Source organism: Muntiacus reevesi, chromosome 21 (genome assembly GCF_963930625.1).
Source record: "Muntiacus reevesi chromosome 21, mMunRee1.1, whole genome shotgun sequence".
NCBI lineage: Eukaryota > Metazoa > Chordata > Mammalia > Artiodactyla > Cervidae > Muntiacus > Muntiacus reevesi.
The window spans coordinates 20,901,633-20,915,675 of NC_089269.1; the positions used below are offsets into that span (position 1 = coordinate 20,901,633).

The 14,043-nt window shown below is 34.0% G+C and overlaps 1 protein-coding gene across 2 annotated transcripts in view; it reads right to left on the minus strand.

Annotated features, from left to right (window-relative positions):
* The window catches only part of CADM2 (cell adhesion molecule 2), a 368,057-nt gene that overhangs the window by 138,386 nt on the left and 215,628 nt on the right, over positions 1-14,043 (minus strand). For both annotated transcript variants that reach the window (XM_065913660.1, XM_065913661.1), the window contains one exon: positions 12,874-13,044. In XM_065913660.1, coding sequence (XP_065769732.1) covers positions 12,874-13,044 — 171 coding nt within the window. The remainder of the gene's footprint in view (positions 1-12,873; positions 13,045-14,043) is intronic.

The following is a 14,043-nucleotide window of genomic DNA, read 5'->3' on the forward strand; positions in this document are numbered from 1 at the left end:
TGCTATATTGGAAGAGTTTTTTAAAGGTTAGATGAATATGTGAATGAGTTATTTCCTACTTCTTTCAAAATACAAGCAAGTGAGGAAGTTTTGCACAAGTATATAAAATATAGGGATAGATTCATTCATCTACAAATTATTTTTCAGTAGTTAACAAGCAAAATATGCAGATACTTTAAAGGGTAATGTTTCTTTCCCTCCTAAGCTTTTTTTATAGGAAAATTTATCATATTTTAGCATTCATCTTTAAAATTAATAAGATCTTTTTAAAAACCCATTTTTAAAGAATTAATCATTTTACTTATATGAAAGATTCTAGGGCTCATTTATGTGTGTGTGCATAGTCGCTCAGTTGTGTCCGACTCTTTGCGGCCCCATGAAGTGTATCCTGCCAGGCTCCTCTGTCCATGGGGATTTTCCAGGCAAGAATACTGGAGTGGGCTGCCTTGCCCTCCTCCAGGGAATCTTCCCAACCCAGGGACTGAACCCAGATCTCCTGCATTGCAGGCAGATTCTTTATCATCTGAGCCACAAGGGAAGCCCAAGAATACCAGAGTTGGTGGCTTCTCCCTTCTCCAGGAGATCTTGCCAACCCAGGAATTGAACCAAGGTCTCCTGAACTGCAGGCAGATTTTTCACCAGCTGAGCTACCAGGTCTCATTGACAAAGAAGCACAATTGCTTTCAAGAGACAGATTAATGGACAAAGTATTAGCTTTTAAATTATTATTCAAAAATTTAAAATTGTTATGAACTTGAAAAGTAAAGATGAGCCCTATTTTATTTGAATGATTTAGCATTTGAATCAAAGTAAAGATATTGATCCAGTGGAATGGATTTTCTATTTTTAACAAAGATTTTAGAAATTTGAAAAGATGTGACACATGACTACTTTCCAAGATGTACAAAAAACTCTTAAAACTCAAAAAAAGAGAGACAAAACAACCCAATTTTAAAAAAAAATCATCAAAAATCTAAGCAGACACCTCAACAAATATATTCACAAAAGGAAAAGAATCATATGAAAAGATGCTCAGCATCAAATATCATCATGGAATTGCAAATTTAAACAATGAGATACCACTACACATCATTTATGGTGTGTGCGCTCAGTCTAGTCAATAGTGTTTAACTCTTCGGGACCCTGTGGACTCTAGACATGCCCATGGGATTCTTCAGGCAAGAATACTGGAGTGAGTTTCTGTGCCCTCCTCCAAGGGATCTTCCTGACCCAGAAGTTGAACTGGCATCTCCTGCACTGCAGGTGGATTCTTTTGCCCACAGAATCATCTGGGAAGTCCACACATTATACAGAGTGGACAAAATCCAAAAGCGTGATACCACCAAATGCTGATGAGTAGTTAGAATAACAGGAACTCTCATTCACTGCTGGTGGGCATGCAAAATAGTTCAGCCACTTTAGGTGATACTTTGCAGCTTCCTAAAAACTAAGCATGCCTTCCCATAATAATATATATATAGTATAAGATAAACATATTACTTTTTATATTCACTTAATTTATTTGTCTTTCACTAAAATGTGTTTAAATTAAAATTCAAATAACTTTACTCAAAGGAGTTGAAAATTTATGTTTATGCTTACTTATGAATATATACAGTAGTTATTTTCATAATTGCCAGAAACTGGAAGTAACTAAGATATCTGTTAGTAGGCAAATGGATAAAGAAACACTGGTACATACAGACAGTGAAATATTATTCAGCAATAAGAAGAAATGTGCTATCAAGTCACAGGAAGATATATTGGAATCTTAAATACATATTGCTAAATGAAAGAGGACAGTTTGAAAAGGTTATATCCTATATAATTCCAACTATGTTAAATCCTAGAAAAATGCAAAACCACTGTCAATTAAAATATCAATGATTATCACGGAATCTGGGGGAGAAAAAGAGCAATCAAGAAGTAAAGCACATGGTTTTAAGGACAGTGAACTTCTTCTCTCTGATACTGTAAATATGGCTACATGGCATTATACATTGGTCAAGAACTATACAACATAAAGAATGAACACTAAAATAAATTATAAATTTTTGTTAACAATAGTCTATTAATATTAGTTCATCAACTGTAAAAGTCATACTATAATAATGCAAAATGTTAATAATAAGAGAAACTGTGAGGAGGTGGGATACCAGTGTATATGACAACTCTTTGCTTTTCAATCAATCTTTCTGTTAAACAAAGTCAGCTTTAAAGAATAAAGTCTATGATTTAAAAGAAAAAAAAAGTCTATGAACCCAGATAGTAAAAACCATCTCTGCTGATATATTAACAACTAATACAATAAAGCTGAATATATTAATAGATTGCACTAGTTTTCTAACCATATGTTTTTCTCTAAGAATTATCTGTGTGTCTATTATAATTCATTCAGAAAATAGGGCTACCACAATCTGAAAGTGCTGGGACCTTGAATAGGCAGTCTCTAAAAAATAAGCCTTTATCTTTTAAAAATAGACATATCTATTGCTTTGCAATGTTGCTGTTTCTGCTGTAAAACGAAGTGAGCCAGCTCTATGCATACACGGATCCCCTCTCTACGGGCCCCACTCTCACGCCCCCATCCCATCTATCCGGGTCAGCACAGAGCCCTGAGTTGAGCTCCCTGGGCAGCTTCCCACTAGCTAGCTATTTCACACGTGATAATGTATATATGTCAATCCCCATCTCCCAGTTGATAACACTTATGTGTGGGATCTAAAATACAACACAAATGAACTTATTTGCAAAACACAAACAGAACTTACAGACACAGAGAACAGATTTGTGGTTGCCAAAGGAATGGGGGTTAGGGAAGGGATGAATAGGGAGTTTGGAATTACCAGATGCAAGCTATCATATAGAGAATGAATAAGCTATAAGAACCTATTGTACAGCACAGAGAACTAGATTCAATATCTTGTATAAACCATAATGAAAAATGCATATGTATGTATATATGTGTAACTGAATCATTTCGCTGTACAACAGAAACGAACACAACATGATAAATCAGCCATGCTATGCTTAGTCGCTCAGACGTGTCCGATTCTGCAACCCCATGGGCTGTAGCCCGCCGGCTCCTCTGTCCATGGGATTCTCCAGGCAAGAATACTGGAGTGGGTCACCATGCCCTTCTCAGGGGATCTGCCCAACCCAGGGATCAAACCCACAGCACAGGTGGATTCTTTACCACCTGAGTCACCAGGGAAACCCAAATCAGCCATAATTCAATTAAAAAACAAAAAGGTAAAAGAAGAGATTTATAAAATGAAATTAGTTATTAAATTGAACATTTACAATACAAGGTAGTAATGATTTATATTTATTTCCTCAATATTATGTTTTACTTGCCAAAATCATTTCTGTCTCATTTTATTATTTGATTTTTATTCTCTATTAAAATGACTTAAAGTTATCTTCAAAAGATACATGGACATCTATACTATACATGGATCATATCATTTGGGGACTCTTTTTGACATATTTTTATGAAATTAATTTCCTTTCTTAAAATAATGTTAAAACTTATAAAAATTTTATACATACCTATTTTATGATAAGCTTGATCAAGAAAGACCACTTGAGACTATATTATTTTAACCTATGAATTTGTTATCTTTTTAAATTAAGGAATCTCTACTCGCAAATACATTCTTCTTCACTGGTTTTAATAACACAAGAAAAGTTAATTCTATTCATAATATAAATTTTATAGTAACACTTTGAATTCTTACACTTAGATCACTTAAAATATTTTGTGATCCAATTACTTTTAACATTTTGTTATTGCTGGGACTAAATAAAACATTCACATTAAATATATAAAAAATTAACTCATGACCAGCATGTGCCAGTAATATATTGCTATGGGTGATATACTAAATGAATGTGTTTTCCCTGAAAAAGTTGAAAAATAGAGGCTGTACATTAGGCCAATTTTAATAATACAATTAAATGTGTTTTTTTCTAAGTGACACACACACACACACATAGATCATTTCATTATTCTAGCAGGTACATGTTTCATGAGCTTTGTGAAATATTTTGGGCTCTATTAAACATACTTCCAAAGCGCCTTCATGTATAAATGTGGCATTTTGCTAATCAAAATAACTTTATTTTATGTGGAAAAGTTAATCTAAAGATAATTTTCATTTCACCTTTAGCAATTCCTCTATTTATATCTGTCCTTCTGTACCATAGAAAATTTCTGGTAGATAAGATAATTAGAAAACCAACATTTTACAGATTAAGATGCCAGATGAGTGAGAGATGTTACTTTAAAATGCAACTTGTAACATTCACCTTTATGTCTAATAAACCTATATAGCCTGAAACATTTAACCAAGCACTCTCTATAATAAATAGAAATGTAGGGGAAGCATAATTGCTACAACTAACATGGGACAAGTTAAACTGTTCTGGGTTAAAGGGATATACAAGTTTGCGTAGGAAGGATTGAGTTGGTGGGAATTAATTACTTTGCAAATGAAAAAGGACAAATGCCAAAGTCTACACTTAATGAAGAATCTCTGCCTACGTTTGAAAATATTTCTGTTCTGTATCATGTATATCTATAGTGGAAATGAAGTTGGGTTCATGCTGCGTGCACGCTAAGTCACTTCAGACGTGTCAGACTCTTTACAACCCATGGACTGTAGCCCATCAGCTTCCTCTGTCCACGATCTTTTCCAGACAAGAATACTGGAGTAGGCTGCCATGCCCTCCTCAAAAATAAAGTTACAAACAAAAAAATAATCAAAGCTTCCAAGCTCATCTGTATTCAATCTCTCCTACTATAAACAGAATTTTATTTTTTATTCTATTTTATTGAAACAAGTAGAATCAAAGTAGAACTGATCAAGTATAAGAGATGGTCCCAGAAAACAGTAAACATATACAGTCAAGACTTCAGTTCCTCTAGGAACAAAGTAATTCTCTCTAAAAGACCAAAGTAAGAAAGGAAAATCTTTAGAAATACAAATTTGTAATATAACATGCTAAAAAGAAAAAGGATTAATTGTATTATTTATTTGCATGCTAAATAGAATGGAAATAAAAGCCTCAAGAAGGTAAAGATCAGGACTGTAAATTGACCATTTAACTCCTTGTATTATGATGGTAATGAATCCAGCAGCTTTTTGGCTATTAATGGTACATAATGCATTTCTTATTTTCAGTCATTAACCTAATTGATCTCATTTAAGCACACAATTTCAACACTGAATCTTCCTAAGTCATTCCCTCCATCCCTTCCTCCCTCCCTTCCTCTCTCTCTCTCTCTTTTTCTTTTATTCCTTACTAGATTTCTCACAAATTCTCACACTGAATTTGTTTAGGCTCATAAGCAGGAGGTCTTCTATAACTTAAACTATCTACTGTTTTGAAAGTTGATGCCTGTGTATGTGTGAGTAGTTATTTCTTGTATAAGCAAATTGTGGTACAGTTACACAATAAAAATACTAAAAAATTATTATTGATAGCATAAGATTTCATGGCTCAATGATTATGTATATTTATACCTTACAACACACATACACATAACACTTAAAATCTGGGCTCTTATTTATCCATGTTGGCAGTTCAGTGTCACAGTACTAAAATGCTTTCTCAAAACACTCATTATTCTGAAATATTCTAATCTGTCTCTTGTGTTTTCATTTTCAATAACAGTTGATTTTTACATAATTGTGTCAATATAACACACAGAAAATGAATATTTAGTTATTTTCTTATTTTCTGTGACTTTACATAGTTCTTTCTGTTAGTGGATATAATATATTCTCACTGAGAATTAAACAAAATATGACTCATACAATCTGTTCATCTAAAGACTGAATCAGAAAAATAAAATATTATTGTTTTAAGGGGATTTGTATAAAATAGTAAGATGAATTGGAATTTCCATTTAAAAAAAGAGTGACTTTTTTCACTGCTCGGGTGCAACACATGCTATTACCTATTATTTGTAATTTGAAAGCACTTGTGGTACACAGTGAAAAGTCTATATTTTCTTAAATTTCAAGTTTAAAGAAATTTTTTTCCATCATATAACATTAAAATTTAAGATCAATATTTTATAAAGCAATGAATGCTGCTGTGATGTATTTTATGGGCTGAACCCTACTAAACTGTATGTCAGAGTGTTACAGAATTATTAGCTCTAGGAACAGAATTCCTCATCCAATGTGTTCTCATTATGCTCCTTAACACTGTGTGCTTAATGCTTATGTGTTATTTCTCATCAAACTTGCCTTTCCGCAATAACACAGCATTTTAATTTCAGGTGTAGTCATAACTTCCCAAGTGCAGGAATACATACTTACTCTTGTCAGTCGCCACAGAAAACAATGGCATCTCTTCTGCTCTGGGAATCCAAAAGCTGTTGCTCTATTCAGGCCAGTCTTTGCAATTACTCATAATAGGAACATTGTAAAATTGTATGGAACTTCTACATTTATGTCCCACAAAGTCTAGACTCATCCACCTTTTTACTTTTCCAGTTCTTCTTTCTATTTTCCCCCATTTGCATCTACAGAATTTCCACATCATGCATACTGCACATGTGGACTTATGTAGAGTCAAGATCTGCTATGTCTGGAAGTATTTACTGAGATCCTTTAATCTCTATTCATAGGTGTTTAGGAAGGCCACACCCAACCTGACCAGTTTGCTCTAACTTTGATGCAAACTGTTATTAAATATCCCTCTTCACCTTTCATTCTTCATTTCATCCCTGAGGAATGTTCTGCATCCCTAGAGGAACATTCAGTATTATCATCAGTTAGTTTTAATTAACTTCACATACTTGAATGATAGAATGTGAGATGCTAGAAAAAATAATTTAAATAGATCTGGCCTCTGCCTTCTAGCCATTAACATATTAAACCATGACAGATGAGTTGTTATTTTTAATTGTCATAAAGTATAATATTTGTCATGTAAACCTTTATAAAAATTAGGCAATTCAGTATGTTCCTCCATGAAGATGAAGTTTGCTTAATAATGCAAACTGAAATGTGATAAACAGCTAAGTATATACTTTCTGGGCATTTTTATGTCATAGTTCCATTTTGGACCCCCAGGGAAGTGAAAAGGACTTTGGAAGCTAACAATTGGCATCTCATAGCTCACCTGAAATAATCTCAACAGTCATAAAGAATTCTCTAGAATCTAAACAATAATCAGACAAAGAAACTATGCTTGGGGGGTGAAAAAGGAAAGGCAAGTTTATTCCATGACCAGCTCTAAAAGAGGACAGAGGCTAATATGTTTAGCAATTATAGAAATTAGCATGATTAACCACATGTCTTTATAATAGCAGGTCTAGTTTTGCTTTAATACTTGTGCTTTGTAGGTAAAAATTATCAGCATACATATTACTGAATTGTCCCCACTCCCAAAAGAATCTAATTCAGAACCCTCTTCAGAATATTTAAAGTGTTCGTTGCTCGTCATTTCTGAATCTTTGCAATCCCCTGAACTGTAGCCCAACAAGCTCCTCTGACCATGGAATTCTCCAGGCAAGAATACTGGAGTGGGTTGCCATTTCCTTCTCAAGGTTATCTTCCTAACTCAGAGATCAAACCTAGATCTGTTGCATTGCAGGAGGACTTTTTACCATCTGAGCCACCACGGAAATCCTCAGAATATTTAGAACAAACCTAAATTCTCTAACAAATCTCTCCTAACTTTTTCTTATATACACCCAAAGATTAAAATCATCTTCTGTATGATTTTTCTAGGCTGTTGGTAGGTTTCTGGTGATCTCTGGCTGGTGATCTTTAACATTCTTTATGACAATTTTTATTATTTTTCTTTTACTATGTGTTGAAAATTGCAGCTAGCCTAATAATCACAAATATTTTTAAACAGTCTTATTTGGCTTTGTATAAAGGTGAAAATAAAGTTTAAATTGAAATACTGATGATCAGGGTATTCTTGATATACTGAATACATAACATTTCATATTATGAATGATATATTAATTAAGTAAGAAGACATAGAAAAACGAAGGAACTATAGAATGAATGCTAATGTTTCCCCAAAGTTCCATACAGTCCACAAAAATAAGACTGGGAGCTGACTGTAGCTCAGATCATGAACTCTTTATTGCAAAATTCAGACTTAAATAGAAAAGTACGGAAAGCCACTAGATGATTCAGGTAAGACCTAAATAAAAGCCCTTATGATTATACTGTGGAAGTGACAAATGGATTCAAAGGATGAGATCTGATAGACAGAGTGCCTGAAGAACTATGGATAGAGGTTCATGACATTGTACAGGAGGCAGTGATCAAGACCATTCCCAAGGAAAAGAAACACAAAAAAGCAAAATGGTTGTCTGACGAGGCCTTATAAACAGCTGAGAAAAGAAGCTAAAAGCAAAGGAGAAAAAGAAAAATATACCCATTTGAATGCAGAGTTCCAAAGAATAGCAAGGAGAGATAAGAAAGTCTTTCTCAGCGATCAATGTAAAGAAATAAAGGGAAAAAACAGAATGGGAAAGACTAGGTAGAGATCTCGTCAAGGAAATTAAAACACCAAGGGAACATTTCATGCAAAGATGGGAACAATAAAGGACAGAAATGGTAGGGACCTAACAGAAGCAGAAGATATAAGAGGGGGCAAGAATACACAGAAGAACTATACAAAAAAGATCTTCATGACCCAGATAACCACGATGGTGTAATCACTCACCTAGAGCCAGACATCCTGGAGTATGAAGTGGGCCTTAGGAAGCATCACTATAAACAAAGCTAGTGGAGGTGATGGAATTCCAGTTGAGCTATTTTAAATCCTAAAAGATGATGCTGTGCAAGTGCTGCACTCAATATGGCAGCAAATTTGGAAAACTCAGGAGTGGCCACAGGACTGGAAAAGTCACTTTTCATTCCAGTCCCAAAGAAAAGCAATGCCAAAGAATGCTCAAACTACTGCACAATTGCACTCATCTCACATGCTAGCAAAGTAATGCTCAAAATTCTCCAAGCCAGGCATCAACAGCACTTGAACCATGAACTTCCAGATGTTCAAACTGGTTTTAGAAAAGGCACAGGAACCAGATATTAAATTGCCAACATCCATTGGATCATAGAAAAATCACAAGAATTTCAGAAAAAAAATATCTATTTCTGCTTTATTGACTGCGCCAAAGGCTTTGACTGTGGATCACAACAAACTAAGGATAATTCCTAAAGAGATGCAAATACCAGACCACCTGACCTGCCTCTTGAGAAATCTATACGCAGGTCAAGAAGCAACAGTTAGAACTGGCCATGGCACAACAGACTGATTCCAAATCAGGAAAGGAGAACATCAAGGCTGTATATTGTCACCCTGCTTATTTAACTTATATGCAGAGTACATAATGAGAAATGCCAGGCTGGATGAAGCACAAGCTGGAATCAAGGTTTCTGGGAGAAGTATCAATAACCTCAGATATGCAGATGACAGCATGCTTATGGCAGAAAACGAAGAACTAAAGAGCCTCTTGATGAAAGTGGAAGAGGAATGTGAAAAAGTTGGCTTAAAACTCAACATTCAGAAAACTAAGATCATGGCATCCAGTCCCATCACTTCATGGCAAATAGATGGGAAAATAATGGAAACTAAATGAAAGAATTTAATTTTTGTGGTTTCAAAATCCCTGCAGATGGTGATTGCAGCCATGAAATTAAAAGACTCTTGCTCCTTGGAAGAAAAGCTATGACCCACCTATACAGCATATTAAAAAGCAGAGACTTCTTTACAAACAAAGTTTCATCTGGTCAAAGCTATAGTTTTTCCAGTAGTCGTGTATGGATGTCAGAGTTGAACTATAAAGAAAGCTGAGTGATGAAGAATTGATGCTTTTGAACTATGGTGTTGGAGAAGCCTCTTGAAAGTCCCTTGGACTGCAAGAAGATCCAACTAGTCCATCCTAAAGGAAATCAGTCCTGAATATTCATTAGAAGTACAGATACTGAAGCTGAAACTCCCATACTTTGACCACCTGTTGGGAAGAACTGACTCATTTGAAAAGACCTTGATGCTGGGGAAGATTGAAGGTGGGATGAGAAGTGGACAACAGAGGATGAGATGGTTGGATGGCAATCACCTACTCGATGGACATGAGTTTGAGTAAGCCCTGGGAGTTAGTGATAGACAGGGAAGTCTGGAGTGCTGCAGTTCATGAAGTCACAAAGAGCTGGACATGACTGAGCAACTGAACTGAAATGACTGAAAGTTTACATGTGGAAAACTAATCCCCAATGTGATGTTATTAGAAGGTAAGGACTTTGGATGTTCATGACTGGGATTAGCATCCTTACAAAAGAGATCCCAGAGATTCTTCTGCCATGTGCCTAACAGAAGATGGTTGACTACGAGATAAGGTCAGGGTTCTCATCAGACACTGAATGTGTCTGCTCCTTGATCTTCAATTTTTGGTCCTCAGAACTATGGGAAATAAATTTCTATTTCTTATAAAACACCCAGACAATAGTATTTTTTTTTATAGTGGCTTGAACCAACTAGGAAAAAGACAATTGATATTTACCTAAGGCTTGTTGAATGCCATAAACTTCAGTTGTCTAGTTTGGTCCTCACAGAAATTCTCTAATTTATAATCAAAGCTCAAGCGCTTTCTGTAATTGTCAGAAGGTCTCACTGAAAATAAATGTTGAAATTTGGAAATAATCTCAATTTGGGCTCTAAAATATGCTTTTCTTCAAATCCACTTCAATGAAACCAGGAGGAAAATTTATGAAACTAATGTATTTGAAAGTAGTCTTAAATTTTTAATAAGTTAATAGCTATTAAAACAAGAATAAATAAAATAATATGAGCAATAATTAAAAATAATTATCTGATTGATATTTTCTGTTACAAATTTAAAAACATCTCGTCCTCCTGATACTTCTCTGACCTTTTCTCATGATACTCTTTACTTTACTCTCTACTCGGGACTCACTGATATCCTTGCTATTTCTAGAAACATAAAAACAACACACACGTTCCTATATCAGGACATTTGTACTTGCCCTTCTCTGTTAACTTTGTGTCTATGTATTTATTTAAATAGTTAAACATACTAATTCAGTTAAAATATTTTTATTTAAATACATTTATGTATATATTATATATAAATAAATTTTATATATCATAATGTATTCATATAAATATTTAGAATATTATATTTAAATGACATGTTAATGCTATATAATATTATGATATAGTATATAATAATATAATTTGATGTGATATTATATGTGACAAATTATATATTTATATATAAATGCATTATATATATGTTACATACTAATACAGACACACATTTGCTATCCTTGACTTCCATTCTAATTGCACTCATCACTTTCCTGCTTTTTTTTTCCCTCACACTTAATACATACCATTCTATATGTTGTATTTATTTTGCTTTTCTGTCATTTCTACCTAGAACAGATGCTAAAGGGAACTGGAATTTGTTGCTGTTTGTGACAGTGGTGATTTTGACACTTGGAGACAATCTCAACATGTTTTTGTTTTGTTTTTTTTTTTAATTTTATTTTATTAGTTGGAGGCCAATTACTTCACAACATTTCAGTGGGTTTTGTCATACATTGACATGAATCAGCCATTGAGTTACACGTATTCCCCATCCCGATCCCCCCTCCCACCTCCCTCTCCACCCGACTCCTCTGGGTCCTCCCAGTGCACCAGGCCCGAGCACTCGTCTCATGCATCCCACCTGGGCTAGTGATCTGATTCACCATAGATAATATACATGCTGTTCTTTTGTTTGTTAAGGTTGTACTTTTTTGATCACCTCTGTAACCCCAATGCCCAAAAGAACACCTGTTTCATAGTAGGTACTTGATATATTCTTATTCAATAAATAAACAAAAACAAAATGAGACATATTAGAAGACTAGTACCTAGACAACATTTAAGATTTAATGTAATTTCATACCACACACAAATCCTAAACTCAAACTATAATTTATCACAGATAACAAACTCCATAAAAAAAAACAAAACTCTAATATTGGAAAAAATAAAGTAATAGGATTCAGGAACATAATTATTTGTGCTATACTTTTCAACTTTGTTATATATTTCAATTCATTCCTCTTCATTTTAATAAATATTTATAGATCACCTGCTATATCCCAAGGATATTGCTAACTACCAAAGTGTCATGATCGTAAGTTGACCATTTGTTAGTTGTGTGAACTTGGCCAAGTGATTCAATCACTATAATCTTCAGTGATCTTATTCATAAACTGAGTAAAGAGAGTGGTAACTGTCATCAGGCTGTTAACGCTGATGCCCTAACAAAAGATAATAGGAGTTAAGGTAAGGCCAGCAAAGCATTTCAGTTCTGCCCAGGCTCACCAGAGTCATCCAATTTATGTTCTTATCACTTTGAACAATAATTATGTTGATAAAGAAAACATAACAGATACATCCCTGTGTTCATAAAGACTTAGTATATTTTTAAAAATAGAAAAAAATGTTAATTTTAAAAGAACAGATGTGAAGCCATATTTGCATATAATAATGTTATATTTAGAAAGTTCAAGGCTTTCTCAGATTTCCACCTCTCACTGACTGCCAAAATTCCTGATGTTCCTGGCCAACAATTGGAAGATAACTAGGAATGTTAACCTTTTGATATCTCCTTTCTTTTTCTACTTTGTCAAGAATGGGCAAGGACTCCTTTCCTTTGAGTGTGGTTAATATTATGGAGATTAGTTTTACTTCATTTGACTGTAGATTTTGCTGCACACTTGCTGTAACTTCCAGGTAAGTTTAAAATAATTTTAAATGTAGATGCGGAGATTTGCCACCACGATAGAGAGCTATGGAATAGCATTTACTTACAGTGTATTTCTAGCACCTGCATGGCCACCTGAGGGGTGGCATTGAGAGATTCGTGGTCTACTCTGCAGATGACTGCCACGCCATCATCACTTCTGTCCACTCGGAAATCCAGTGTGCTGCTGACTGTGAACGTCTTGCGATTTGCATCCTCTTCTTTTAAATATTTTACATCTGAAAATAAAATATAAAATTTAAAATTCTGTGAAAGTCTCTTTGAAATGTAACAGATCTCATTTATTCAAGACACCACTGGAAGTGCTTTCTCCTTATCTTTATCCAATCATAAAAAGCAAATATTTGTTAGTTTGACATTTAACCCATTTCGAGTAAACAGAAATAAAACTACTTCAGATATATATTTTAAAAGTTAAATACAGAAATAAAAGAGCAGATCATAGCCCCCTTTTTAATACTCCATTAGAAAAATCAGGCCATTTTACAATGTTAGTCTCTTTTCTTTAGATTTAGATATTACTAAAAGATAATCTTGATTTTCTGAACCACAAGCACAGTGAGAAGGGCCACCTGGTATGCCTAAAAGGAAGTACAATGTATTTGAGCTATGATTTTTAACATGAACAATGTGAGGCCAACATAATTGCTAAAAAATACCTAAGATGAGAAAGTTGTCATCTTTGGTAGAGAAGGAGGACAGTCATGTGAACATTTTGAATATTCAAATATCTATCTCTCTATATATATATTTGATATGAAATTTCTGTTGAGATAAATGCTTTTCACTTAGCTGAAGAATTTGTTTCAGCCTGATGAGAACACTTCCCTCAAGATGTGAACTGACATATCAGTATTTAAACTTATTGTGTACTGATTTCAGATTTAACATTAAATGGTGCACTTAGGGATTATTTGTTCTCTATGGAAAAGAGATTTAATAAGATTTCCATTTAATTTGAAATTTCTCAAATGTAAAGTAGCTGATAAGAAGAGGGTAATTTTAATGGATTAGAAATCAAAATGATAGTCTAAGGTTAAAACATCACGTTAACAAAATCTTAAATATAGTTGAAGGAGAAAACTGTTCCAATTTCTTAGTGTTCCAACTTAAGAGGACAATGATATTTTTAGGAAAAGTGTTCTTTTGCATAAAATATTTGATTCTAGCATGTATTAAATATTTTAAAGCTATTTAAAAATATATCGATGATGACA